General features: G+C 43.5%; 1 protein-coding gene across 8 annotated transcripts in view; it reads left to right on the top strand.

The window, feature by feature from the left end:
* LOC134145559 (contactin-4) overlaps positions 1-26,479 on the top strand; it is a 368,498-nt gene that overhangs the window by 325,678 nt on the left and 16,341 nt on the right. For all 8 annotated transcript variants that reach the window (XM_062585142.1, XM_062585140.1, XM_062585137.1 and 5 more), the window contains 2 exons: positions 278-405; positions 24,792-24,967. In XM_062585142.1, coding sequence (XP_062441126.1) covers positions 278-405; positions 24,792-24,967 — 304 coding nt within the window. The remainder of the gene's footprint in view (positions 1-277; positions 406-24,791; positions 24,968-26,479) is intronic.

The raw sequence follows: 26,479 nt of genomic DNA, 5'->3' as shown, positions 1-26,479 counted from the left end.
GGTGAGCTCTGAATAGCAAAGTACAGATTCACATAAAACCTACACAAGCTGCTAGCGTGTAAATTAAAGTTGCCCTCAAGTAAAGACACAGACAACTCATGTAAATGATGCATTCGCTATTTATGAATTACGTCCAAAGAGATTTCTGTCAGCTAAACTCCCTCTTAACTAGCAACGGACTGTCTCTTGTTCAAACTGTAAATAATTAATGCAGACTCAAAAGAATTTTATGGTAACTTAAAAAATATATAACTTCTGTACCTGACTGTCTTCCTAGGATCACTGTGTTGGATGATGGAAGCCTCCGAATTGTCAATGTGACTAAATCAGACGCTGGAAGTTACACCTGTATAGCAACAAACCACTTTGGGACAGCCAGCAGCACTGGCAGTTTGCTTGTGAAAGGTAATTACAATTTTCATTACGTGTGACTGATACTCCATCTTAATTTCTAAGTGAGTCAGCAGAAGCCACACACACGTGCCACTGCTTTTTCCTTTGATCCTGATGCGACTGAGCCCCATGGGAATTCAAGTGTCTTTTGCAGTCAGTCTCTCTGGTATATCAGGAATTTGCTGAGCTTTATGAGTTAAAGATAACATCATAGAATCACAGAATCAGTAAGGTTGGAAGGAACCTCTGGAGATCATCTAGTCCAACCCTCCTGCTCAGCAGGGTCACCTAGAGCATGTTAGACAGGGTTGCACCCAGGCAGGCCTTGAATGTCTCCAGAGAAGGAGACTCCACAACCTTTCTGGGCAACCTGTGCCAGTGCTCCGTCACTCTCGCAGGAAAGAAATTCCCCCTCACATTCAGGCAGAACTTCCTGTGCTTCAATTTCTGCCCATTGCCTCTTGTCCTGTCACATGGGACAACTGTAAAGAGTTTGTCCCATCCCCTTGACACTCTCCCTTCACATATTTATACACATTGATAAGATCCCCCCTCAGTCTTCTCTTCCCCAGGCTGAAGAGGCCCAGCTCTCGCAGCCGTTCCTCGTAGGGCAGATGCTCCTGCCCTCTGATCATCCTTGTAGCCCTGTCCTGCACTCTCTGAAGTAGCTCCATGTCTCTCTTGGACTGGGGAGCCCAGAACTGGACACAGTACTTGAGATGAGGCCTCCCCAGGGCTGAGGAGAGGGGCAGGATCACCTCCCCCGACCTGCTGGCAACACTCTGCCTAATGCACCCCAGGAGACCATTGGCTTTCTTGGCCACAAGGGAACATTGCTGGCTCATGGTCAATTTGTCATCCACCAGCACTTCCAGGTCCTTCTCTGCAGAGCTGCTCTGCAGAAGGTCAGCCCCCCTCCTTGTACTGGTGCATGGAGTTATTCTTCCCTAGGTGCAGGACTCTGCACTTGCCCTTGTGGAACCTCAGGAGGTTCCTCTCCGCCCAGCTCTCCAGCCTGTCCAGGTCTCTGGATGGCAGCACAGCCCTCAGGTGTGTCAGCCACTCCTGCCAGCTTGGTATCATCAGCAAACTTGCTGAGGAGGCACTCAGTCCTCTCATCCAGGTCACTGATGAAGCAGTTGAACAGGATGGGACCCAGTACTGAGCCCTGGGGGATGCCACTAGCCACAGGCCTCCAACTGGACTCCACGCCACTGATGACGACCCTCTGAGCTCTGCCTTTCCGCCACTTCTCAATCCACCTCACTGTCCACTCGTCTAACCCATGCTTCCTGAGCTTATGTAGGAGGATGTTATGGGAGACAGTGTCAAAGGCCTTGCTGAAGTCAAGGTAGACAACATCCACTGCTCTCCCCTCATCCACCCAGCCAGTCAGTCCATCATAGAAGGCTCTCAGATTGGTTAAGCAGGATTTCCCCTTGGTGAATCCATGCTGTCACTGCAGCCAAGGCTGTCCCCAACCTTCACATCTCTAACCAGTCCCTCTCTGTTGGTAAGGACAAGATCCAGCAGGACACCCTTCCACGTAGGCTCCTCCACCATTTGTGACAGGAAGTTATCATCAGTGCAGGAGCCTCCTGGACTGCTTGTGCCTTGCTGTGTAGTCCTTCCAGCAGATGTCAGGGTGGTTGAAGTCCCCCAGGAGAACCAGGGCCTGTGATCTTGAGGCTACTTCCAGCTGTCTATAAAATGCCTCATCAACTTCCTCTTCCTGGTGAGGTGGCCTGTAGTAGACACCCACAACAGTGTCCCCGGTGCTAGCCTGACCTTTGATCTTTACCCATAAGCTCTCAACTGCCTCCTCCTCCTCCACTCCTAGGCAGAGCTCGATGCATTCCAGTTGCTCTCTCACATAAAGAGTGACTCCACCACCTCACCTTCCTGGCCTGTCTCTCCTAAAAAGCACGTAGCCATCCATGACAGCATTCCAGTCATGTGAGCTATCCCACCATGTCTCCATGACTGCAATGAGATCATGGCCCTGCGATCGCACACAGATCTCCAGCTCCTCCTGTTTGGTCCCCATGCTGCGTGCATTGGTGTACAGGCATTTCAAAGAGGTGGTCGTGCCTGCAGGTTTCCCAGGAAGGGTGTACGGGGGTCCCCCCATAGCCGTGTCCCAAACGCACATCCCCAGCGGCATGCACCCGTTGGAGGCCCCCCAACCCAACTTGTGTTTTGGTGTCTACCCTGTCTGTATGACACTCCCCCTCCCCCCTCCTACCTAGTTTAAAGCCCTCTTTACTAGGCTGGCCAACCTGTTTGCAAAGGCAGATGTGCCCTGCTTGATGAGGTGAATCTCATCTCTCCCCACCAGTTGTTGATCTTCAAGCCATGTTCCACAGTCATAGAATCCAAAACCTTGTTGCCAACACCAGCGGCGTAGCCAGTTGTTGATTTGGAAAATCTTCCTACTCCTCTTCCCATGCCTCCCCCTCATCAGCAGGACCGATGAGAAGACCACCTGGGTTCCCAGACCCTTGACCACCATGCCCAAGGCCTTGAAGTCTTCTTTGATTGTCTCTAGTTTGTTCTCTGTATTGTTAGCACCCACATGAAAGAGCAACAGAGGGTAGTGTCTGATGAGCGGACAAGCCTTGGTAGCCTTTCAGACACATCTCATATTCTAGCCTCCAGCAGGCAGCAAACTTCTCTAGAGGAGGGGTCAGGTCGGCAGACAGGCGCCTCTGTCCCCCTCAGCATGGAATCACCCCCTACAACAACTCATCACCTCTTCCAAGTGGTCATGCAAGGCACAGGGTCAGACAGCCCAGTTGCTTCCCTCCGCAGCTGTGCTCCTGGTCGCACTAAGTAATGCTGCCTGCAGCAAGTTAATGCATGTGTTTTCACGTGGAAGTAAAATTATAGTGAATATAATATGGGAATTGTAATACCAAGTCAAGTCCCTGGTCCATATCGCTGACAAATTTCTTTCTAGCAGTGGCCAATACTAATGCTTGGGAAATGCTTGCCACTGCAGTAGCCATGGGTAGACTCAGACTGCAGTTCTGCGGAGGACATGCTTAAACCTATGGTCTATCTGTGGAGAAATATGTTGAGATTAGTTGGTATCCTTTATAAATATTTATCTTAAATAATTCAATTTCATTTATCCTTGTTATTCTTAAATTTCAATAATCCTTTTAAAAATCCTACTAAACTCTTTAATATGCTTCATCTTGTTACAAAATAGTACAAGAGTTTCACCTTTGCAATGCAATATCATACTTTTCTAAAATATACACAAAATCTGATTTAATTTTGTTAATTCTCATCCAGAGTTGAGTTTCTGCATTGCAGGAGTTTCAAGGGCATATTTGTGTATATTCAGAACTCCTCTGTTAACATTTTTTTCAAAAGTAAAAGCTATCATGTTTGACAAAGACATTTGAAGTAATAATCTGTTAAACACACTGAGTGACACTGACAAATGCTTTAAATTAATTTTTGCCCTGCATATGAGTAGTCCTTTGTCTGATGAATTATTATAGTCAGTGAGTATATAGATTATTACACTTACAACCATTCTCCATCGCCTCCTTATTTGGGGAAAAGCCTATATTGGATAACGAATCAGGAAAGATTGATTACAAAGCAATAAATCAATCACAAAGCTCTAATGTTGTCAGTTTTAATTCCCCCATATATTGTCATTGATGGATAGTATTTGGTTAGAGGCTCTCCCTGTCAATTATTTCTATGGTATATAGGGAATACTTTAAAATGTTTCAATTGAAGTTTAAATCTGTGGGTTTTATAGTCAAAGCACATCTCAGCAAGTAATGTCAGAATCGAACAGCTGCTGATAAGGCTGGTGAGCGCCTTATTATTTTTATAAAATACAGATGATAGTGGTTCAATAGCAGTTTTTTCTCAGAGCAAAATTTATTTTAATATTTGGGATATGCGTATGCAGGACTGTGCCTCAAGGCAATAAGAATAGACCAATCATATTGTTACAGCTGTGTTGCTTTTTCCCCAGCTTGTATCAAGTATTTGCAATAACTGTGAGAGCAAGGCTCGTGAAACAGGAGCGTAAGGAAACACCTTGCCTAGCGTTAAAGGTGGCAATCAGCTGCTGCCTGCCCTGGAGGTGGGTGGAGGGGGAAATGGTAAATTCAGCCCATGCTGCCCTCATCTCCTGGCAAGGGCAGTGGGATTCGATTCTATGACGGAGCCCTGGACCAGGTTGCCCAGAAAGGTTGTGGAGTCTCCTTCTCGGGAGATCTTCAAGGCCCGCCTGGATGCAACCCTGTCTAACATGCTGTAGGTGACCCTGCTGAGCAGGGAGGTTGGGCTGGATGATCTCCAGAGGTCCCTGCCAACCTTACTGATTCTGTGATTCTATGATTTGGGGAGGGCAGAAGCTGCCCGCGAGCGAGGCAGTCCCGGCTTGCAACCGCTTGGTTGGGCACAAGGAGGCCGCCGTGTTTTTCGGAGTGCCGCAGGGCGCAGGCCGCTGGATTCAGGTCTGCAGCACCTCCGCAGTTCAGGGACTGCGTGCACCCCCATAAAAAAGCCAGTCACCAAAAACACATTTTGTTTCCTTATTTCATTTCTGTTATTGAAGAGTCACGCTTTTGTAATTCACAGCTTATTCTTTCTTATTATTAGTACCCTAGGGATAGCCACTAACTTAGAATATAATAGTTAGTAGCTATTGTACCTGCTTTTTGCGGTCACCTGGGTTACAAATCACGCTTCTTTGCGGTAAGGTTATAGAGGATTAGCAAGTACTTTTTTCTCCCTCAGTGCTCAGTTTTAACTCGATTCGATTAGCATTAATGGGAGTGACACATGTGCATGAAGCAGAGAATAAACTCTTAAGCCCAAGATGTGGATATTAACAGCAAACTGAGAAATGCAATTTCAAAGTCTATCCCATAAAAAGTATAAAAGAGCAGAAACTATTCTGAACTCCAAATGAACTGTGTAAGATACTGTATTTTTTTACTGAAATGCTTGAGTCTCTCTGCCCTAAGTAAAACACAGAAGACTTTTGATGGAAATATGACTGAACACCTTATTTTAACTCAACTTTGTGATGTACAAAAAGACTAATTTATCAGCTGATGAGTCTTCTGACTTTAAGGTATGCTTACATTCTTTTTTATCTCATATGTCATTGAGTAAAAAACTGTGAAGGTCAAAAGATATTTTTCCTAACCTTTCTGTGTTCTTCCATTAACATTGCAGGCTCTCTCTCTCTCTCTCGCTCTCTCTCTCTTCTTTTTTTTTAATATTTTTTCTCTCTCTTGGGGAGAGATGCCGACCACGTAGGCAATGGGGGGAGGAGGAGAGGAGGAGGAGAATAGCTGTTATGCCAGAACCAGGGAGCTTAAAATAAATCTCTGGCAAACAACCAGAGAGGGATGAATAAATATTCATATTATGCATGAGTAGACAGCTTAAAAATATGAAATTTTGATGGGTGCCCATAGGGCTGTTTATTAACATGCTGTTGTCAGAAATGTTGAACCTCAGTGGTTTTCCAAACCAGTAAGATTATGTTCGGAGTTTGTTCTGTTGGTTAGTTCTAAATGAGAACTTTTCTGGCCTTTGAGACCTAAAATCTTGCAAACTTGCGTGTACAGTTTGACCTTTAAATTAAAAAGCAGGATTGAATTTATTAGGATAGTGAAGAATTCAGCAGGCAGATCTCAGAGCGAGGAGGACATGGCATGTGTTTGCATGAAGTATAAAAATAGGAATTTTCCATCTTTTTATTTCCCTTTTCACTGTACTTGCGGGTAAATGTTCCGATTCTCCCAACACATAGAAGTCTGTAGTCTTTCTTAGCACCAGAGGTTTTACATGACAAATAGTGCAAACAGGCCTGTGCTGTACGAGGTGAGTTCATTTGTATTTCACGCCGTCGTACCGAACGGCTGACATAGCCACAGCTCTGAAATAGAAAAGCACACGCGAGCCGCTGCGGTCAGATCTCCGGCTGTGGTAAGGGCAGGAGAGGACGGGGAGGCGAGCCAGGGTCGGGTCCAGTTTACCCGCAGAACTGTTTCAGTGCCAGTCACTTCAACGCCTAAGTGCCGAATGCAGTCTGTGATCGCCTGCAGACCCGGATGATCCAGTCCTTCCCAGTCCTCTTCCCACCGGCAGAAACAGCATCTCAGGGCTTGGTGGAGCCTGTGAAGTCCTGGTCTTGCAGTAGATTATAGCAGTTCTGGTAATGCTGTTGCAGCTCCGACAGGGGCAAGTCCTGGTGACATTATTTGCCTGTTTCGGTATGATGTACCTTAACATTTTCATACTGCCATTAGCTTGTCTCGTATTTACTGTCATGCCACGGCTCAAAGCAGAAAAGCAAGAGATTTTTTATTACATGTATTCAGACTAGCTGGTATCTGTATCATTTTAGCAGAAAAAGAATACAAAGATAATGTCAGGAGGTTATTTTTTCCTCACACTTCAGTAGACTGATAGTCTTGGTTATGTCCAGCACACTGATCCAAATTATTTTTGACGAAATTGCGTATTTTCCATTCCAGGCCTTATTCCTTTGTGTGAACATTGAATTGATGTATTACATTTAAAATTGGAAAGATTGATTAAATACCGTAAACTTTGGTCCGTCATCAGATAACTTTTCAGAGACTTCACGTGCCGCTCCCGTCGAACGTGCAGTTTTCGCTCTGTTACTCCCGCAGTATTCCAGAATATCTGGCCTTGTGGTTCAGGAGCGGCGTGGTACTAATCAGCATGGAGGCAGGCGTTGTGCTCCTGAAAACGGGGCGGTGGGATGCAGCAGTCTTCCTGGCATTTCTTGCCATCTGTGATTGTTTTGCTTTCAACATGATCAATATTTAACAAGTTCTTCAGAAAATGTATTGTGTTTGCTTGAAATCCATGGGGCTAGGGTGGATTTATACCGCTACGAGTTGTCTCAGGAGACAAGGAATAACTGTTCTTCATCTTCAGAGATTATGAGTATTACGCTATCCTTACAGACTAGAAAAGAATTCAGTTCTTCAGTTCTGAAAGTACGCCACGGCAGAGAGCCATCGCCTTCCAGCGGCTGGCCATCTGCCCGTTACTGCGTCTTTCAGAAGTTTTGTTTTGAACGTGGTTGGTAATGCACAGTTCAGGGTTTCTTCAAGTTGTTTATGGCTTAATTTCCTCATAATACAGCAGGCTGGGATGTGCTAATGAGCACACATGCAGTCAGATGGACGTGCTTATGCCTTATTTTGCATTAGTGCCTAATGCACTCTGGCCGGGCTGCGGCGACTCTGATGCATCGCTATCAGTCGGCCTCCCTGAAGCCAACCGGCAGCTGCTCCCCGCCGCGCGTGCCCACGAGGTCGGCTCCTCGGCTGAGGCAGGGACAACGAGGGCTGTGCTGGAAAGTCCAGCCCTTAAGGAGAGCCATGTCCTGTTCTTCCCTGTGAGTAATACTCATCGCCTAGTTCTGCTGTTGTTTCGGCCGTGCGGTTTTGGCCAGGTGCGGCAGGGAATGGTGAGAAGTATTCGAAGGGGTTACCTTTGAAGCCTCAGCATAACCGACCGTAACTGCCTTACAAGACAAGTTAGTATAATGCATTCAGAGATTGGTTGTCATCTTAAGGGTCCAGTCAGGCTTTTAAATTAATCCAATTTGCATGCTATAATAGACTGAGGAATATAACCTGGAAAATGTAGAGATCAAACTCTTACAGAAAATCATGCAGTCTGAATGAGATCCTTGGTGGGTTTCCAAAAAATTGTTTTATTCTTTTGGAAATATTTACATGTTAATACAATTCACATTTTTTCTTGGCCAGCCATAGATAAACTCCATTTGAATCTCAAGAGTGTTATCATATGAGTTTTAATACTGCAAGGTCCATACCTAAGCACAGCTGAGTGTTCGTTACAAAATCCCTTTCACCCCTAGGATGGCACATGTACCTATTTATGTCTTGTTTTATATTTAAAAATCATTCTTTCCTTTGTCACAGACAATGATTCAGTGTAACAGGGCTAGTATTTGCTGACTCAGCTCCTTAGCGTGTGCTTTGGCTTCAATGTCGCTCTTAAATCTACCTGTTTGACCACGTGGACTATGGAGATCAGCAAGTGCTGGGCTCGCCTGCAATGGCTCCCGTCCCCAAACAGCACCACTGCTGACTTCATCAGTAAACAGAGTGGTCTTCAGTAACCCTCATTTGCTCTTGGTCAGAAATATGTGTAGCTTTTTTGAAATGTATCTACCTAACTGTGCAGAGGTTTTGGATTGATTAACAAAATACCTGTCCTTTTTAGGACATGATCTGGCTGCACAACAACTATGTAGTGGCTTTACTTTACAGTTGTACCAAATGGTAATCTTTCTGCAGGGAGCTTGGCATGTGTATTTTCATGAGAGTCTGTTCTTTTTAAATCAGTGAACTTAGTAGCTCTAGCACCATTAATTGTACCAGCTTTGTTTTCAGCTGTGACTTGAGTACTTCCGAGTAGTCAAGATCACTATAGCCAGTCACTTCCGAGTAACTGGCTGTATCAGTTGCTGGGGGGGATATCAATTTTTCCCCCAGAGGAGGGCATTCCATTAGGATAGGGTTTTTTACATAAATCACAAGAAAAAATGCAGCAGGTACTTTACTGTGTCGACCCATTTAACCACCCTCTCTATAGCTCCTTGAATTTTCCCCTATTGAATACGTTCTGCTGCTTTGCTCAGAAGGCAAACTGCCCTGGTTCTCCATACCCTCTGCCCGTAGGTCGTGCATTTAGTGGTTAATCCTTTACAACCTGAATCACCTCTGTCACTCTTTCGAAGGTCTGTCTTGATCCAACAGTGCTTAAAGTCATGCAAGTTCTTTATTTTACTTTCCTCATTGTTAGTTCAACTCAGTGTAATTTAAATTTATGTTTGTTGTGCCTCGGACATTAAGGAAGGAACTGGTTAAAGTGACACTTAATGTTGAAAGCAAAAAATATAAGTTAAGAAGAGAGGTAGAGTTTAAAGTAATAATCCCTGAGCAGCAGTTTAGGGCTGTCTATATTTTTGGGGCTTTTTATAATTATGCTTGATAGCATACTTGATGTGTATTTGGCTGGTATCAGAGCCAACATTTTCTACAGTTTTCAAAGACTTAGGGCTCTGAAAAAGTCAAAAGAAGTTTTATTATTGTTAGAGGGTTTTTTTTAAATAGTGGCTGGACACAATTTTTATATATAGTCAAGCTATGAATGTTCCTTATCAGACACACACTGTTTTAAATATAATTTCAGAGCGAAAAAGTTCATTTTAGCATGCAAGCTGTTGTTCTTATATGTGAGCAAATCCTGAATCTCTAGATCAGGGTTTTATAAGAAAAAAGGATTATAGAGAGTGGTAGAAATAAGTAAGCAGTGATTTATTCTTGAGTTCTTGTTTTCTCATGTTTATGAAATGAAACTTATTTCTAACTTTGGAAATGCATCTTGACTTCTAACTCACAACCAGCAGCAAAGGCTAAATTTTAACAATTGACAATAAAAGCAATAATCTTTGGCTATAAAATTGCAAATTAATATTTTCAGCTCTAATTGGACTATTTCCAGTGAAACCAATTATTTCTAGGACACAATTAGGGATCTCTGGTTAAGTTTAAGTAAAATTATGGTCTAAAGCCCTGCACAAAAGACACAGTTGCAACTGAGAGGCCTGTGCATCCCACTCCTCATCCCCTTCCCTCCTCTGAACTATTTTAGCCCCGAAGCTGCCGGCTGCAGGTTGCTGGGTCTCCGTTACTGATCCTGGCTGGAAAACCTTCAACTAGAAAATGGTGGTGATGCTGCTGTCCCAGTAGGGATTATTTTACCTCAGGGTCTTGGCAGCTTTTAAGTTCATATAGCACTTAACCAAGTGCTAATAAGAATTAACCAAGAATTTTAGAGTTTCAGGTGTCTTACCTGTTTATTTCCAGGTGCAGCCAGAGCTGCCTTGCCCTACTCTTGGACACTGCCCTTTGCCTTGGGGCTTCTTAAATGCGACGGGTCCAACGGGATGGGCATGGTCCAGGACTGTACTTTAAAATGGACCAGGATCACCTCGCCGGGCGCTTCCCTTGGTGTTTTTAGGGGCTAGTTGTAGCCTTTTTGCAGTAAGGGTTTTTACTTGGTTTTAACTCATGGCAGCTACTGAATGAACCGGCCATGAGAACCGTCTGCTTCCTATTTGGGAGGGAAAAAAATTAGGTCAGCTTGTCGGGATAAAAGCAGAAAATAGCAAAGAAACGTGTAGGTGAAATAAACTGTAAAATAGCAGTAGGCTGCTCTTAGGGCTAGTTGAATGAAGTAGATTAGTTTTTTTCTTGTAAACACTTACTGATCATAACAAATAAAACTTGTAAACATAATACAACTGTTTAGCTTCATTAAATTTGCAGCAGACAATTAATTTTTTCAGGCAATTCAAATGGTCTTCTGTAGTACTGATTCAGTTTAATTGAACATATTACCACAAGCAGACAATAAGAAATATATTGAAGCTATCCATCTGGCTTGCATCGAAAACTTGTGCATTTCATTTTCTATGGCTGTCACAGGCCTTACTAATTGCCTCATTTCAGCTGCATTACAATCAGTGTGATTTAGCCATTAATGTGATAAAAGTCTTCCTGGTGAAGAGCTTGATATTAAAAAGCATAGATCTCTAACCTATCTCTCTTGCCAATTTTGGACTTAACACTAGCATTATTAGAGTTATATTTTTAAACGCAGAAATAGAAATATATTGACTCCCGTAGAACAGCTACTCCAGGTACAAATTCTGATTTAGAGAGAGGCAGTTGTTTGCTCTGGGAGATGGTAAGTGCAGAAGAGTCTTTTCCTGCCTCAGCACCTTCTCTTTTCTCCTCTGCGTCCCCCCGGCCTCTAGCGAACTCTCAGTCACATCAGTGGTCTAAAACAGATAATTACACAGATAAATAAGGAAGTTGAGACAAGAGCAAGTGGCTGATGTTTATAAATGTTTCTATTAGGAGTACAAACATGGAAAAAATGACTCTTTTTAAAAGAGTTCAGCCATTATGTCCATATTCACTATAGAAAGGAAAATAAAGAAACTTCCCCATTTTTCTCTTTCTTAAACCCACAAGGTATTGCAGACCTTACATTGTTACAACCCCTCCTGCCATAAAAAAAATCTTAGAATAACTCTTCAAAAAGCTTGCAGCCTTCCTTTTAGTAATTTTCTTACCCTATCCCAAAAAAGAGGTTCAGTTCTCATTTAGTATTACCATCAGTAGACGTTTGGGTTGTTTAGCTAATCAGTGAAGTTCAAATCCGTATATCAGTTGAGAAAGGAGATGACCTATAGGTTAAATGCAGACTCTCAATGAGACAAAAGCAGGTTGATTAACACTTTTTCATCAGCTTGCTTCAATTTAGTTTAACATGATCCATTTCAGAAAGGTTAAAGTATTTTTTCAATTTTTGAATACAAATGAAAGTTCACCATATTTAAAATGAAACATAGATCAAGAGCTTCTGAAATATATTTTAATCAGGGTAAATATAATATGTTTGATTATGTTTGTGTGTTTATGTATGCGGTTGTATATAAAGCATTAGCATCAAGTTCTGTTGCCCAGTGATTAATTGTAACAAAAGAAGACTAGCCAGGGCTTGTTAACTGGAAATTACTGTCAGGCTGGGGACATTTACAAATCCGTAAGAAGAGGAATATGTTTGACTTATGTTTTCCACCCGTTTCCCTAGCTATTAGTTGCAGTGAATTAATTTAGACTTTGGAGAACAGTTACTAAGAGAACTAGGAACAGCTGAGATGCGTAGGATGAGTCAGAGTCAGGCGAGTACAATCCAGTTAATGAGGCAGTAACCCCATGCAGAGCAAGCCAGAAAAGTGGTCGATAGATTAAGTCTGTTGGAGGTAGCTGAACTGATTGACCTTCCCTGTGTCAGCGGGCTCTGATGGTTAACAGTTTATGCTATTGGCTCAGCACATATATTGGCTACTTTAGAATAAATGAGCCCAATTGCAGTTGGATGTCAGGAGTCATATTCTCAGTTCCTGCAACTTTGTTTTTCTTAGTGGTGTTACCTGGAGTTTCTCACAGTGGATGAGCTGTCTCCTTGAGCTTTTTAAGGTTTTGCTGTTTTGGTTCTTAGAGAACTAAACATGACAGTCAAGCTGCTGTGGGGCATAAATCTCTTCCCTTCTTTGCTCATTCAAGAAGGCATCTCATCATCAAGTCGAATAACATTATGAGTTTGACCTTCATCTTCGTCCCAAAGGAGGAGAAGGTTTGTCCTTTTCCAGAGCAGGCAATAGGGTGACCTTCCACATGTGAGCTTCACGGGAATGCCCCGAACCTCGGTAAAGGAAGGCCAGACTGGGTGAGAAAGCAGCACCGCAGAGGAAGCTGCCATCAGTCCTGGCATGGAAGATGGGAGCAGGTCCCCCAGGAGCTGCATCTCCCCCTGCCTAAGCAATTCAGTTCAACTGTGCGCTTACGGAGAGGGGGGAAAAATGATCTAAATATTACCCGCATTGAGAAAATGACTGCCAGTCTCCATTCCTGGGGAAAGATGAAGGGATCAGTGTGGGAGAAGAAAGGTAAATGTGGTAATGACTCTATTACCCTCAGAACTTTGTATCCTTGGAAATAGTGACTAAAACCAGATAGGCCTGAAGGCCGTGTTTTTAACATCAAAGACAGAGAGGGAAGTGTTTAGAGTACATTTTCGCTAGTAGGAGGAAAAAGTGTAAGAGCGTTGAAAGAAAGAATCTGGGACAGGGCTTGGGGACGTATCAGTCCTTTTGTACGTTTTCTCAGAAGCATTTTGGGGAGCAGCCTAGCAGAACCAACCTTTGGAGGCTTTGAATAGTTTGAGTTTTTCTCCCTGAGCCTGGCTGGGTTGGTGGGCAGGGGTCTAGGGCGCTGCCCCCTTCGTTTCAGAGGTGTCTTGTGGGGTAAGGACAGCCAGGCAGCGCACAGGTCACGCGAGGTGTGATGGTTTTAACTCAAGCATTGCTGAACGCTCAGGGGGTAGTGTTCGCAATATTAGCAGTACTGGGGACCTGATTTCCCCCTCTTGCGATGCAACCTATGTGAGATTATGGGCAATCCCATCAAAATCCCTGTGAAGACTGAGAGTCTCTTGCCTTAACCCAAAATCCTGATGGGAGGGAGAATTTAATATCAGAGACTCAGGAGAATAGGTTTAAGTACTCAGTCTGGATGTGTTTCTGTGTCACAGTGGTCAAGCCAGTTATTTGGGAATATGACAAAATCTTCATGACTCAAAAGCATTTTGCTTTTGAAATAAGAGAAAGTTTTTTGGAAACTGATTTCACTGTCACTGTATTTGAAGATTTTAACAGTATCATGAGGAACCAGTGATCAAAGCTGTAGGTTTTGTTACTGGGTTTTCTTCTAGCTTCACTGAGAATATACCTAAATCATAGTCTCTATTGGAGTTTACTTAGAAATTCAGCAGTATTTCACCAGTATGATTTCAATTTCTTTCCTGTCTTAGTATACAGAAAGAAATGTCTCTAATAATTCAAGCCTGAACTCCATTAGTCCCAGTAACTAAGCTGTTTGATATATCATTACCAAAATGTCTTAGCAAAGTTATTTGTGGGTTAGTTTTGTTTGTTTGTTTGTTTGTTTTTGTTTGTTTGTTTGTTTTTAACTGAGGCTTATTTTGTTGATTCTGCTCTTACTGTCACTTGATCTTTTTGGACCTTTTCAGTCTTACTTGTGGTAGCATAGAAGTCTCAACAGGATTGTAAGTTAAAGTTTATGTTAAATAAGAATATATACTATGTAAAGTGGTGTAAGAGGACAAGGCGCTTTATCATGAAAGTCTGTTAGCTGCACTTTATGGGCTAGGTAAATAAGACCGCAGAGACTTTGAATGACTTGCTCAAAGCCAGGCAGAAAGAAGAACTGAATTTTACTCATTTTTACTTTGCACTCCTGCTGCCCTTCACTCTGCAGAGTAGACTTGGGCTAGAATATCCTTTTTCCCCTCGATTGCTAATCTAATTCTCTTTCTGGTATAACTCTGTTAAGTTTAATTGTTCACATTTGGTTGTGATTCAAGCTTTAAAAATTCAAACGCCTATTTAACAGAATGGCTCTCATGCTGTGTGCGCCCCTAGCAGGAGGCATTTCCCAGCGCGCGGGTTGGGATGTGCTCCCTCTGTGAATAGGCACAAAAGGGAGCTGAAAGCTCCTCCTTCCCGGCTGGCCTTTCCCCATCGCCTGCCTCCGTTCTTGGAGCCCTCGCAGATTCCGGAGGATTGCGGCCGAGTTGGTGCAGGTCCTGTTGTGCTTTCGGAAGTTGGTTTACATTTGCAGGTACTCTCTGGCAATGTGTAATTTCCACAAGTTGGGCTGAAGAGGCTTAAACTTTTCTATTTCAGATAATTGAAGTGACTACCTAAATAAAATATTATGTTTTAAAGCATTGTTAAATAGCAGAAAATTTAGACTTTGACTGAAATAATTTTTCTGAATTGCTTGGTTTATTAAAAAGTTTTACTTTTTTTTTGAGGTTTACCTTCAGGCTGGCCAGATTTTTTTGATACTGGAAAAAATTTTTTTTAAAAAAGTTATTTTCATAGTTGATAGCCCTACTGGCCTGTCAGCCAAGAGTAGCCACAAATTATGTCATGTCCAGTCCTGCCTCATGTATAAAATTTCTTAGTTATGTCTTGTTGTCCAGCTGTCCTTTACCGAGCCACTGGAGCAATGCCTGGGTTTCTTTTTAGTGTAGAGTGTAAAAAGCTTGGGAATTTTAGATTTTTCTTTTGTGCGGTAGACTGATTTCTCCATGGGAGCTATTTGCTAACATTTCTACTAATTATATTCTAATTATAAAATAGTAGGAGCAGATGCTGCTTTAGAGGAACACTTCGGTTGAAGGCATTTGTGGGATTGATAGGACAACCCAACCAGCAGATCAGCCCTTGCAATATCAGTGGGCTAGCGACACTCGGTGTCGAAAACAGAGGTGCTCATTTTTCCTAATGACAAAAAGCCATGGGTTCCAGTGCAAAACTGTGCCGTTCATTGGGTTTTTCTGTTGTCTTGTGTTCCAGCAGAGACTCAAACTGTTTAATAAACAAGTGTATTCGGTAATGACTGAAATTGGTGAATCAAAAACGCCCATGTTCTGTTAAGAAATATTTCAAAAACAATTTTGAGACGTCTGCCAGGAGGTAGGGAGGAGAAGGGCCAGAAAGATACGGCATAAATTAGAAGAATGAAAGCAGTCTTGACTGCTTATTCGAGTTCAGCAGCAGAGACCCACAGAACTTGAGGATTAAGGCAGCTGTGGTTTAGTGGTAGGGCTAAGAAGTGGTAAAACTGCATAAGCTTGACTTGGGAATCCTCCCTGATGTGTTTTTTGTTTAAAAATGAATACATATTCAGGAGTTCCCAGTGCTCTGCCTCCACAACTAAGACCCTCACTGTCAGGAAATCAGTGAAAATGATTTAGCAAGGACAAAACTTGTTCTTCTGTGGATGCAAGTTTTTTCCCCATCCAAGCAGGATAATCCGTCAGGAAACATTGACAGTATTGAGTTAGCTATAGGTATACTCAGTGTCTGTGTGGGAGTTTCAGTGTAGCTCTTAGTTTTGATAACCAACTTTTCATCTAAGACCAGGCTTTTGCAGAAGGCTCTCTGGTCACCATCAGTAAGACAGGGCCTTCAGGGCCAGACAGTGAAGCAGTCAGAAGTTTGCAAAATGTGCAAAGAATTGCCTGTTTTACGTGTTTTAATTTTTTTTTAATTGTGGCCAGGTTCTTTAGCCTCCTAGCACTGCAAAGTAATCTTAGATCCAGTGTTCTTTTTATTCTCTAGCAAATTGAGATTCTCTAGGGAAAACAAAGCCAACTCTCCTCCTGCAAAACTGAAAGCAAAACTGAATGCAGTCGGCTTTAACTGTTGATCAAATGAAAGAAAAAGCAAGTGCTTCCCTTTGGCGGCTTGGCAGTCACGCGGTGCTCCTTCTCCCTGCGAACGTGACTCGCTGTGGTCCCCCCAGCTGCTTGGGAAGCTGAACGTGTCTTGTGCTGTTTGATAAATCACTGCATGCCAGGGCATTTGCTTATCCGAGACATTCATGACGGCTACAAGACTTGAGATGAATGACATTAAGGATGGCTACGCTCTGGGTCATTTGCTGGGAAGCTGGAAACTCTAGCGCGTGATTTTCATGGTATTATTCTGTGTGTTTCAGGTGGGGCATCAGCCCTTAATGACTCTTAATTTGGTATTCTTAATATTCTAATTCCTAATGCCTTGGCCTGATGAGGAGGGTGTAGAAAATAGACATACACAATTCTGATAAGAAAGATCTAAAAATGCATTCTGTATCCTAAAAGTGCAGGCTGCCCCAGTCGCTTTATAATTTCGAGGTTTGAATGCCTGCATATCATACTATTGCTGCTCTGTTCCTGTTTGGACATTTAAACCAACATTCTCTTTATTTAAGGTCATTACTATTCAAAATATATTTAAAAACACTGTAAGTCAACAGTCGCAGTGGGCTGACCTGTTCAGAGCGACGAAATGCCTCCGTCCGCTGTGCGAACGGGCTGCATGAGCTGCTGCACGGCATTGCATTTACACAGTTACCCGTGGCTTGGGTTACAAGGACAGCTGTGATTGATCCTTGAGTGACTTGTAATTTATCAAAGATTAGATATGATTTCTCCTGTATCTGATTAACCTTCTCTGTAAGATGGCCATCATTTTTGTAATGGCAGTAGATTATTCCATACTTGAAAAGATGGATACCAGCTAGTTTCAATCAATAGCCCACAAAAGGTGACACCTTGGATTCACCGGGCTATCTATAAAGCATGTCACAAATGGTTTAGTCATTTGACAAATACACCGATTTCATTTAAGGCACCTCTGAAGTGAAGTGTCTTTTATTTTAGTGTGAAATACAGCAAGATAGAGAAGATATGTTTGGGTTCTTTAGCGTAATCAGACACTATTGCACGCTGCTATAAAGAGCAATGAATTTCTGTGAGTGACAGATCTGATTGTCATTTCCATACCCCATTATATATGATTTTCTTTGTCACAGTTGTATGGAGAGAGCTTGATTTGATAAGATTGCATTGCACTGGGTAAAATGAAGGTTAAAATGATGTATTGTGCCCTCTTGTTATTTAAGAAACACTGTACTGCCTGTGGAGTGGATATATTTTCGTATGTTTTGTCTTTGAATTTGCTATAATGACACATCCCTCCCCAGTATCCTTCAATGCAATTCTATTCTTAATGTGTTTTCAGATTTAAATTAACCTTCATTTATTATTCAGCCACACAAGAATGCGTATTTTGGTATGCAGAGATGTTAGTTCCGGGCAGGCAGGCTCCTGCGTGAAGTTCAGACACTTCTCAGTCTGTGGGAAGCTCTTTTTCAATGTCAGTTTAAGAAATATGTTAATAACCTGTAACGGGGCTGCAGCTCGGTGCTGAATGAAGCTGAGAAGGAAACTGCCATTCTTGAAAGTGAGTCTTAGGCAGCCTGATGGACAAGCTGCTTAGGAGCGCAGTCACGAAGAACAGCATTTAAACTCTTCCTCCAGAAAAAGCCTTGGCCACATTGAAACGGGATAGATGCTTCCTAAGGGAAGGCAGCTCAGGAGATAACCTGAAGCACCTGTCTGAAAATAATAATTACGTATACCCCGTACCACTGTAGTTCTGATATGGCAAGATTTAAGCCAAATAAATTGCAAGGTAAGGATCCTCTTTCAGGAAAGCAGTTTTAGCATGTCTTAAATGCCTGGCTAAACCAGATGTGCTGCTGAATCACAATCTCTGCTTTTCCAGGAAAGGTCAAATCCCGCCCCCCCCCCCCCCCATTCCTTAATCCCTGTTAAACACCTGGCCATATGTCACTGCTTCCATTGCCAAAAATCACTGCTGCGTGTGGTAAAGATCGAGCCCACTATCTGCATATATTTCTAAAATCAGAGAAGTGACTTTAGTCCTAAGCGTGAATTCCCTTTTCTAAGCTGATACGTGTCCCCTTCACTTTTGGTGAGATTACGTCTTCTTAGGCACAGTACCAGCGAAAGGACACTGGGTGCGGCAGCGTTTGCTTTTAAGAACTGTGCCTTCGAAATCAGTTACCCGTCTTGTGAGAGCATGTGTGTGATAGCTGATTATATGCAGGAAGAGTATATTGGCCTAGGAAGGAGCATGAGCCTGTTCCTGGAAGCTCATGTATGTGAATTGTCACGACTCGTTTCTCTGAATTGGTATCACAGGGTATATTTTACCATGGACTTTGCTTTGGCCTTTCCTCATTTCTTTTTCATATTAATTTTGGCCATGCCACATGAAGTGTTCAGAGAATTTACTGAGATAGCTGTAGTTTGCTTGGTTAATTCATACCACATGTTATTTAGTTACTCACCAGTTATTAATCTTTTCAGTTCAGTCATATTTTCCTGTCTTCAGCATTTTCCATAATGTCTGATGATGTCCAGAGTGCTGAGAGCTCCCAAATGTTTGATAGCTAGTCATCAGCTCTCGGGTGTTTTTGACTTTAGGGTCTTGGGTAAATGTTTAATTTGCAAACAAAATAGGAAGAAACACTGGCACACATTTGAGCATTAATGTATTGGGCTGAATGATTTTAATTCTTCAGTTGCTTATTGAAAACAGAATATGCTAGCTCCAAGATTGATTTTTTTTTTTTTTTAATTATATCCAGTCACCTTGTCCTGAAAGATCTTTCATAATTTTGAGGCCAGAAGATATGATTATGTCTAGCCGGTCTGCTCTCTTGCAAAGCAGCTGTACAATTTCCAGTGATTGCTGTGCAGCGTCCAGTAACATGTGTTTAACCTGGAATATACTCATTGAAAAGACAGTGAGGCTTGACTTAAATTCTCCAAATAACGGTGTTGGTAGCACAGGTCTAGGTACAGTGTAAATATCTCTCCTTACTGAAACTGTACATTACTGAAACTTTATGTAGGCACCCTGCTATTTATTGGCCCTGTTCCAGCCCGCGCGCGTTGCTTAGGAGCAGTGCCTGCGCGCGGTGAGTCGGGGAACACTGCATGCAGTTTTTGATGAACTGCTGGTAAAATATCTCTTTGCCAATGCCAAGTATTCTTCTTTGCTCCCTTTTCTGCTTCTTTCCACTGTCCTTTCCAAGTGGAGATCCCCTCAACATCACATTTTTTTACTCTTTTAACAAGTCCAGACAAATTCTTGTTTAAAGTAAACCTTAAGCATTACGCTCTCCAACTGTGGCACGCTGGCAGATCTGCGCGCTAGATGTCTGCGTGTCCTTCCTAAAGCCTGGGAGGTAGTTTGGTGTCTGCTGCGCCACTGAAGTGCTGTTGGCCACAGTCTCTCTTTGTTCCCTGGGAATCTATTAGCTTTAGAAAGCAACAGATTTCTCGTCTGTGGTATTAAAAGCTAAAGTGAGTGCAGAGAAATGGTCCCGAATGAGTCAGATTTATAGGTGAGTCTGCTGCAAGCCAGATATATATGATAGAGATACTGGGAAATTTTGAATGTCTCTGTAAAAAAAAAAAAAAAAAAAGACAAATTGACTTGAAATTAATATAGTACTGTAAAATGGCAAATGAGGATGCTGCTTTGTGATGCATTTATTAATTGCTTTGTTAAAAAACAAAATGAAAACCATCAAGGTGCTGCTATTCAAAAAAAAAAAGTCCTAAATACTTGAGTTCAAAAAAATTTACTTCAAATTCTTGTAAATGAAACGGTTTATGTAGATAACTAAAATGTATGGGGATCTCTAACACAAGAGTACTAATGGCTTTTAAGACAATTAGGTTGTTAGAAGGTTAATCAAACTTGCAACTACTGCTTGTATCCCTAGATCCCCATAAGAAGGATCAAAAGTTAGAAAGGGGCATCTGCTGCGCCCGTTCTGGCCGGCGCCAGGAGCAGCCCTTTGGGCTTGGCTTTGCTTCCCTCTGCCTTAGCCGCTTGTTTGAAGCATCTGGTAATTGAACATAAACTCTTGCACTCGAGCATTCATGCCTGAACCTGAAATTACCTTGTCATCCGCGCTGGCTTTCGTTAAACAGCTAACAGATGCCCTGGCCTGCTCCGCTCCCCCGGCGCGATACGGCGCGTCGGAGCTTCGCGTGCCGAAGCGGCTTTGCTCTATGTGGTCTGCTCGTGTCCAGCTCGGAACAAATGTCCTGTCTACGGCGCCCGGTGGCAGCCGCCCTGGCCGCTACGCGTCTGGGCTGCTTTACCTCAGACATGGCCTTTAGGGACGGTGCTGGGGACACTGGTCTCTCTCTCCTGTGCTTGAAGAAAATGTGCATATCCCTCAACAAAAGCAAACTCTTGCCTTTTTCCATTTAAAGATGCAGAACATGTTTTTTCTATCCATAAGCAGCTGCTGCAGGTCTTTACTAGCTGATCTGTGTCCATTTGCACATGTTTTCCCCTCCAAAGCCAAATACTTTGCCTTTTTGGGCAAAAGAGTAAAGGGAGAGGAACATATGCTGCAGACCTTCAATGGAGAATCTGCCACAGAAAATTGGCAGCATGAAAGTGCAAGCAAATCCTGAATAGAGTGAAATGGTCAAGGTGTAGGGAAAAAAAGAGGGCAGGAATAAGCCTTTGCAAAGTCTTGCAAAGTCAGATTTCCCTTACAAGAGCCCTATTTTCAAAGCACTCTTAAATTTGGGGGAGGAGGTTTGATTTTTTCAACTTTTAAACCCTGGATAGATTTCTCAAAATGCTGGGTATTTCCTTCTCTCATCTTCTCTTGACCTCCTCTTCTGTGCCAGGATAGATGCCCAAATACCCGTTTAGGTATTAGGTATACAAGTTTCAGAAACCAGCATAAAAAATACTGACATTATTTCTTTTTTTGGATGAGTCTTGGAGATGCTCAGGTCTGTTGATTTGAGGCCAACAACAGGATCTGTAATCTGCAAAGCATGTTGCAGTTCAACCTTTTTTGTTATTGTAAAATATGCTCTATAACTTCTCCGTCCCGGGCTGGCACAGCATAACTCGTTGTTTGCTAAGCACTTTGATATCCTTGAAAGAAAGGCACTGCAGTTATTAATATCGCTGCATCCCTTCCCTCTGGGATCGGATCAGCCTGCACAGCTGAGTCAAGGAGGAAATAAGTGTCTTTGGAAATGGGATGCCAAGTAGCCGTGTAAGGCAAACAGATCTGCCTTCCTCTAGACAGAAAAAACCCTTCATTCAATTGTAATTTGTTGGTCACGGGCACCGCGTACATAGTGTCGCTTCTTGCTCTGCTCTGGTCCCCAGCCGTCATTCAGCTATCCACGTGTCGTGGACCGACTTGCTCGTTGGAAAAACGCATTCGTCTCCAAGCGTCAGGCTCTGATTTATTTTATGTCACTTGTGTCGTGCCGCTGCAGATGGTGTCCCGCTGTGTCGTGTGCTCTCGATCACTGTGACCCAGCACAGCCCTGCGAGAGCCACAGCCAGCAGGTGCTACAGCGCAAAGCCGTGTATTCTGAGCAAACGAGCCCTCCTAATGACACCTGCTCAGTACAAAACCGGGGTGGGATGCTTTCCCTTCAGACTAGCTAATGGGTGCCCTCGATCGCACCCGCCACGCGTGCGGCGTGCCGCTTGCGGCTGGCAAGTGCATTCCTGAGGCGAGGCACGGAGACCAGGCGGTAGGAGCGGCTCAGGACAGGATGGTTTGAGCGGCGCGCGAGGGGCAGCAGCAATGCGATTCCAGCCTGCGTGCGCATGGGGAACACTGCTCAGTGTTTCTTATTCAAGACAGAAACCTAGCAAGAAAACTTTAAGGTGTCTTACGATAAAAACAAAATGCGTTAACTGCAGCAGTAAAGCTAAGGGATGCAACTCGGCCAGAAGAGAGTTAAGAGAAGGACCGAGAGGCTGCGTGCGCCCCGCCACGGGGCCGGGTCTGCTCCAGCTGCGGCCGTCCCCACGCCTCGCTCCGCGCAGGCTGAGCCGCCGCCGGCGCCGAAGCACCGCCTGCGGCACCAGAAGAGCGCCCGTCTGCTTCGCGCGGCGGCGGCGGCGGGCCTGGCAATGCTGACGGGAAGGGCTGGGTGGAAGGAGCTCGGGTGCTTCGCTGAGCCTTCAGTGACACCTACAGACAAACGCGCTGGCTGGGGTGCGGGGCGGCGCGGTGCAGCCGGGCGAGCCTGCAGCAACCCTGCACTGCCGGCCGTACCCGTGCCGTGTGTAACGGAGCGTGAGGACCCGCTCGCTGTGTTGTATCTGTGCGTCGAGGTGGCCCCTCTTGCCCAGCAAGTGGGCAAATACGTAAGCGAGGCGCTGTCTGAGAGAGAGAGAATCTTTGCTTTTGTGTTCCTGACTCGGACGCTCACCAGCACAATTCTGGTATCATTGAAGCACTCGCTATAATTTAAAAGGTGCCTGGCAGTACAGGTTTTGAAAATGCAGAGCTAATAATTCTGATTAGCACTTGGCTGCGTGTCGCCAAGGTGTGCCTTCGCTCGCCTTCTTAACAGCATTTTCGCTTTGCTTCACAGGCGCGCCCTGCGGGCGCCGAGCAGGCTGTGGCGGGGCAGTGCCGAGAGGCCTTGGAGGAAGGGCCTCGCGCGCGGGGCCGCGGCGGCGGGACGGGCCGCCGCAGGCCGGGGCTGGGGCCGCCCCGCGTCCTCCCGAGCGCCAAACGACTGAGAAGTCCAGAGGCGTTCGCCGGACAGAAAGGAGTCCGGGCAGTAATGCAGCAAATATTATTTTAGCAACTTGCATTTGTACTGCTTTTTGTCTGAGAAACTTTAAATGCTTAAAATAGCTTGTATTAATTAGGTACGCCTCGTACCACCTACTGTGGTCACACTGAGAATTACTCTGTTTTGTTAGAAGTGAAACAAAAAACAGATGAATTAAATTTGCCCAAGGTAACACAGTCAAGTCCCTGAGGACTTGAGCTGAAGCCTATTGAAGTCGGTGATGAAATCTTTTCTGCTACCTTCTGTAGACTTCTGATAAGGTCTTTGAATATCCAGGAATAACTTCATATCCCTTGAATTCCGTGAATAGTTTTGCACGATGCATATTTTTTTCCTGTATTTTTATTATTTTAGCAGGAAATTAATCAGTCAGCCAACAGTCCCTGGCCGAAGTAGTTAAGATTTCGGTTTCATATACTAGAAAATGAATAATGCCCGTAGTATTTTACTGTGACAGCTATGTGAAATGGACTTTTGGAATAAGCAAAAATATCTATCTGTGTATGATTTTCAGACTTTTGGGCTCATTGTTAAGCAATATTTTGTCTCCTTTTCATTTCCTCTGAGGCCCTGTAGAAAAAAATTACAACACTTTTGTCAACAGAAATGAAAGACAAATGTTAACTTGAGAGGCAAAGGGAATTCTTGGGCCCAGATGAGGAGCTGAAGTCTGCATAACATGTCACGGCTCATCTTTCTGTGCCACCATCTTGCTCGTACTGGTATGAAAAATAGGCAATTAAGCCAGTGGCAACAGCTCCATGTAAACTCCAGCTGTGAATACAGGATTAGTCCCGGAGCCCAAGGTGGAGCTGATATATCCTCCTGCCCGTATTTTTTAGCAGATGGCCCTTCCTACATCTCAGTTGGCCTCAGCCTTTGGGTCTTGCTTTCCTTTGTAAATGTTGTGTTTTGGGCAGTAACCTTTCTGATCTTCTGCCGAGTTCACCTCAAAACCCTTGATCAGCTGTTCACCAGATCAACGGCTTCTCATTTAGAGAGTCTAAAAGTGAGGCAGTCGGAGCCACTAACTGAGCAAACCAGCTGTGCCTGTGGCACAGACAGAGTACCCCTACCTGGGCACAAGCAGATTTCACTTGCTCATGTCTTTCATGTAAACTCCTTCATTCTAGTTTTGGACATTTTACATTGAGAGTGTTTTCTCGGGGCACTGTTTAATTTAGGAACAACAAAATGTTGCATCATTATTTTGATAACCAAGTATGAGTGTGAAACAAATCCTTGGAGGGGAGAGATTCCAATAAAACGACCTCTAGTCTCCAAGCTCTTACAAAAATTTTAACCAAGCCTTTCAGATCTGATTCATTCTTTTCTGGCCTTTTTTTTTTTTTTTCACCCTGCTCATCTGGATCATGACTAGAAGAGGATCAGGGAAAAATTGTTAAAGGTGTTTCAGTCTAACTGGAAGTGAAAGGTAAACCAGAGTAAAACCAAAGATGTGATAATGCAGTTGTTCCACTAAGGATCTTCCTAACTCTAAGTGATTGTTCCAGCTAAACATTTTACGTTTTTAAAGTTCTGATGATAATGCTGCATTTGCAGTAGATTGCTTGGGACCATTTTTTGGGAGTCCTGGGATAGCTCTGTATTCTCAGTAAGACAGAATTTGTTCTTGTTTTTTCTGTTTTCTTTGTTGTTTGTAGATCCAACACGGGTCATGGTGTCACCTTTCAGCATGGATGTCACTGTTGGAGAAAGTATTGTCTTGCCTTGTCAGGTATCTCATGATCACTCGCTAGATATTATGTTTACTTGGTCATTTAACGGACAGCTGATAGACTTTGAAAAAGATGGGGATCACTTTGAAAGAGTTGGAGGGGTAAGTATTAATGCTAAAGCAGTCTCCCCAGACTGTTCCTCTTTTGTATTGCGAGTCACAGCCATGACTATAAGTAACTGTAAGGGACTACTAAGTGGAGGGATTTGGCTGACTCAGTAGTAGGAGACCTGTTACCTAGTGTCTCGTAGTCTGAGAAGATAAACGCTGCTGGGAGAGTCTTTTGTTAGAGTTGATGTAGAAATATTATAATTGGTTAACGGCCTGCCTTGAAGTGTGCTCTCATGAATGACGCGTGTTAACATTGCAGAGTTTTCTAAGGCAAAAGACCTACAGAGCTTGTCCTCACAGAGAGAAAATTGTGCCTTCTCACTTTTCCCAGAGAGAAGTCCATAATAGTTTTGCTGTGGCTGTAACTGTAACGGAAATGTAAAATGTAACAGCTGTAGAACTTTGTATTGGCACAGAAGGTAGTGGGAAATCAGAGGATACCCTCAAATTTGTGCAGACAGTTTACGTTGATGTGTTTATGTGTCTCAGTCTGTGCTTAGAATAAGTGTTGCTCCACCACACAAAATAATGTGCATAGTATTACAAATGTGGCTGAGCTTGGAGATGACGTTTGTTTTCAGTGTTAACTGAAGTGAAAGGTGACCTCAGTATGTCAGGGTTCCCTGTGCGTGTGCGTGCCCGGGGCAGCCGTCCCACACGCCCCGCAGCCCTGCTCGGCACTGCACCGGCCTCAGCCTCTCTTGCCACCTCTTCCCTCTCCAACTGCCTATTTGATTTGCTCTGTTTTTTACCTAAATTGCAAAAGGTTGGTCGCTTCAGCTTTTTCAGCAGTTTTAGATTTTTTTGAAGTTGTTGCGGTATCGATTTTGAGAATCAGAGTTGGTGCCATAAAAGATACCTAAGGAAACCTAAGAGGTTTCAAACCCAGCTGTTAACATATCTGTGAGACCTTCCTCCAGCTCTTTGTTCTAGTCCTCTGACAAAAATAATTTTCAAGGAATTTCCAACTAAATTTTGATTTAAGAAAAAGAGCAGCCCTTTTGCAGGCTCTATCTGGACCACAGGTGGGAGGTTTGCTTCCCTTCCCAGCTCACATCACCCCTCATTTAACCCGTGCTTTCTTAGGGAGGTCTTGTGGGAGCTGAATTTCTAACTTAGTTGCAACTAAAAATGTTCACTCTTGTAATTCTTCCTGATAATTTTTTCCACTTTTATTTGATGAACATAGCAAGAAAGAGAAGAAAAGAAATCAAAAAAATTTTCAGCAGAGGTAGAAGATGCTATATGTTGCTCTGCTGGCTGTTTTACACGGTCACATGCTCTGCTAGGTTTCAGGCAGACTCCTAGTCTGTGTTTACATTTGTCAGGAGTGAAATTTAATGCTCAATAGAAAAGGAAATACGATTTACAAGCCTTGCTGTTATCTCTGAGAAATCATTAAAAGATGCAGTTAAAGATTTATGCCTAGGGTGCACCTCAGCAGTGACAGCTGTTCCCAGCGACTCTACCTGATTGGCCCACAAAGCTAAAATTACAATCTTT

This window comes from Rhea pennata, chromosome 12 (genome assembly GCF_028389875.1).
Source record: "Rhea pennata isolate bPtePen1 chromosome 12, bPtePen1.pri, whole genome shotgun sequence".
Classification (NCBI taxonomy): Eukaryota; Metazoa; Chordata; class Aves; order Rheiformes; family Rheidae; genus Rhea; species Rhea pennata.
This window is presented reverse-complemented; position numbering and strand designations above follow the sequence as displayed.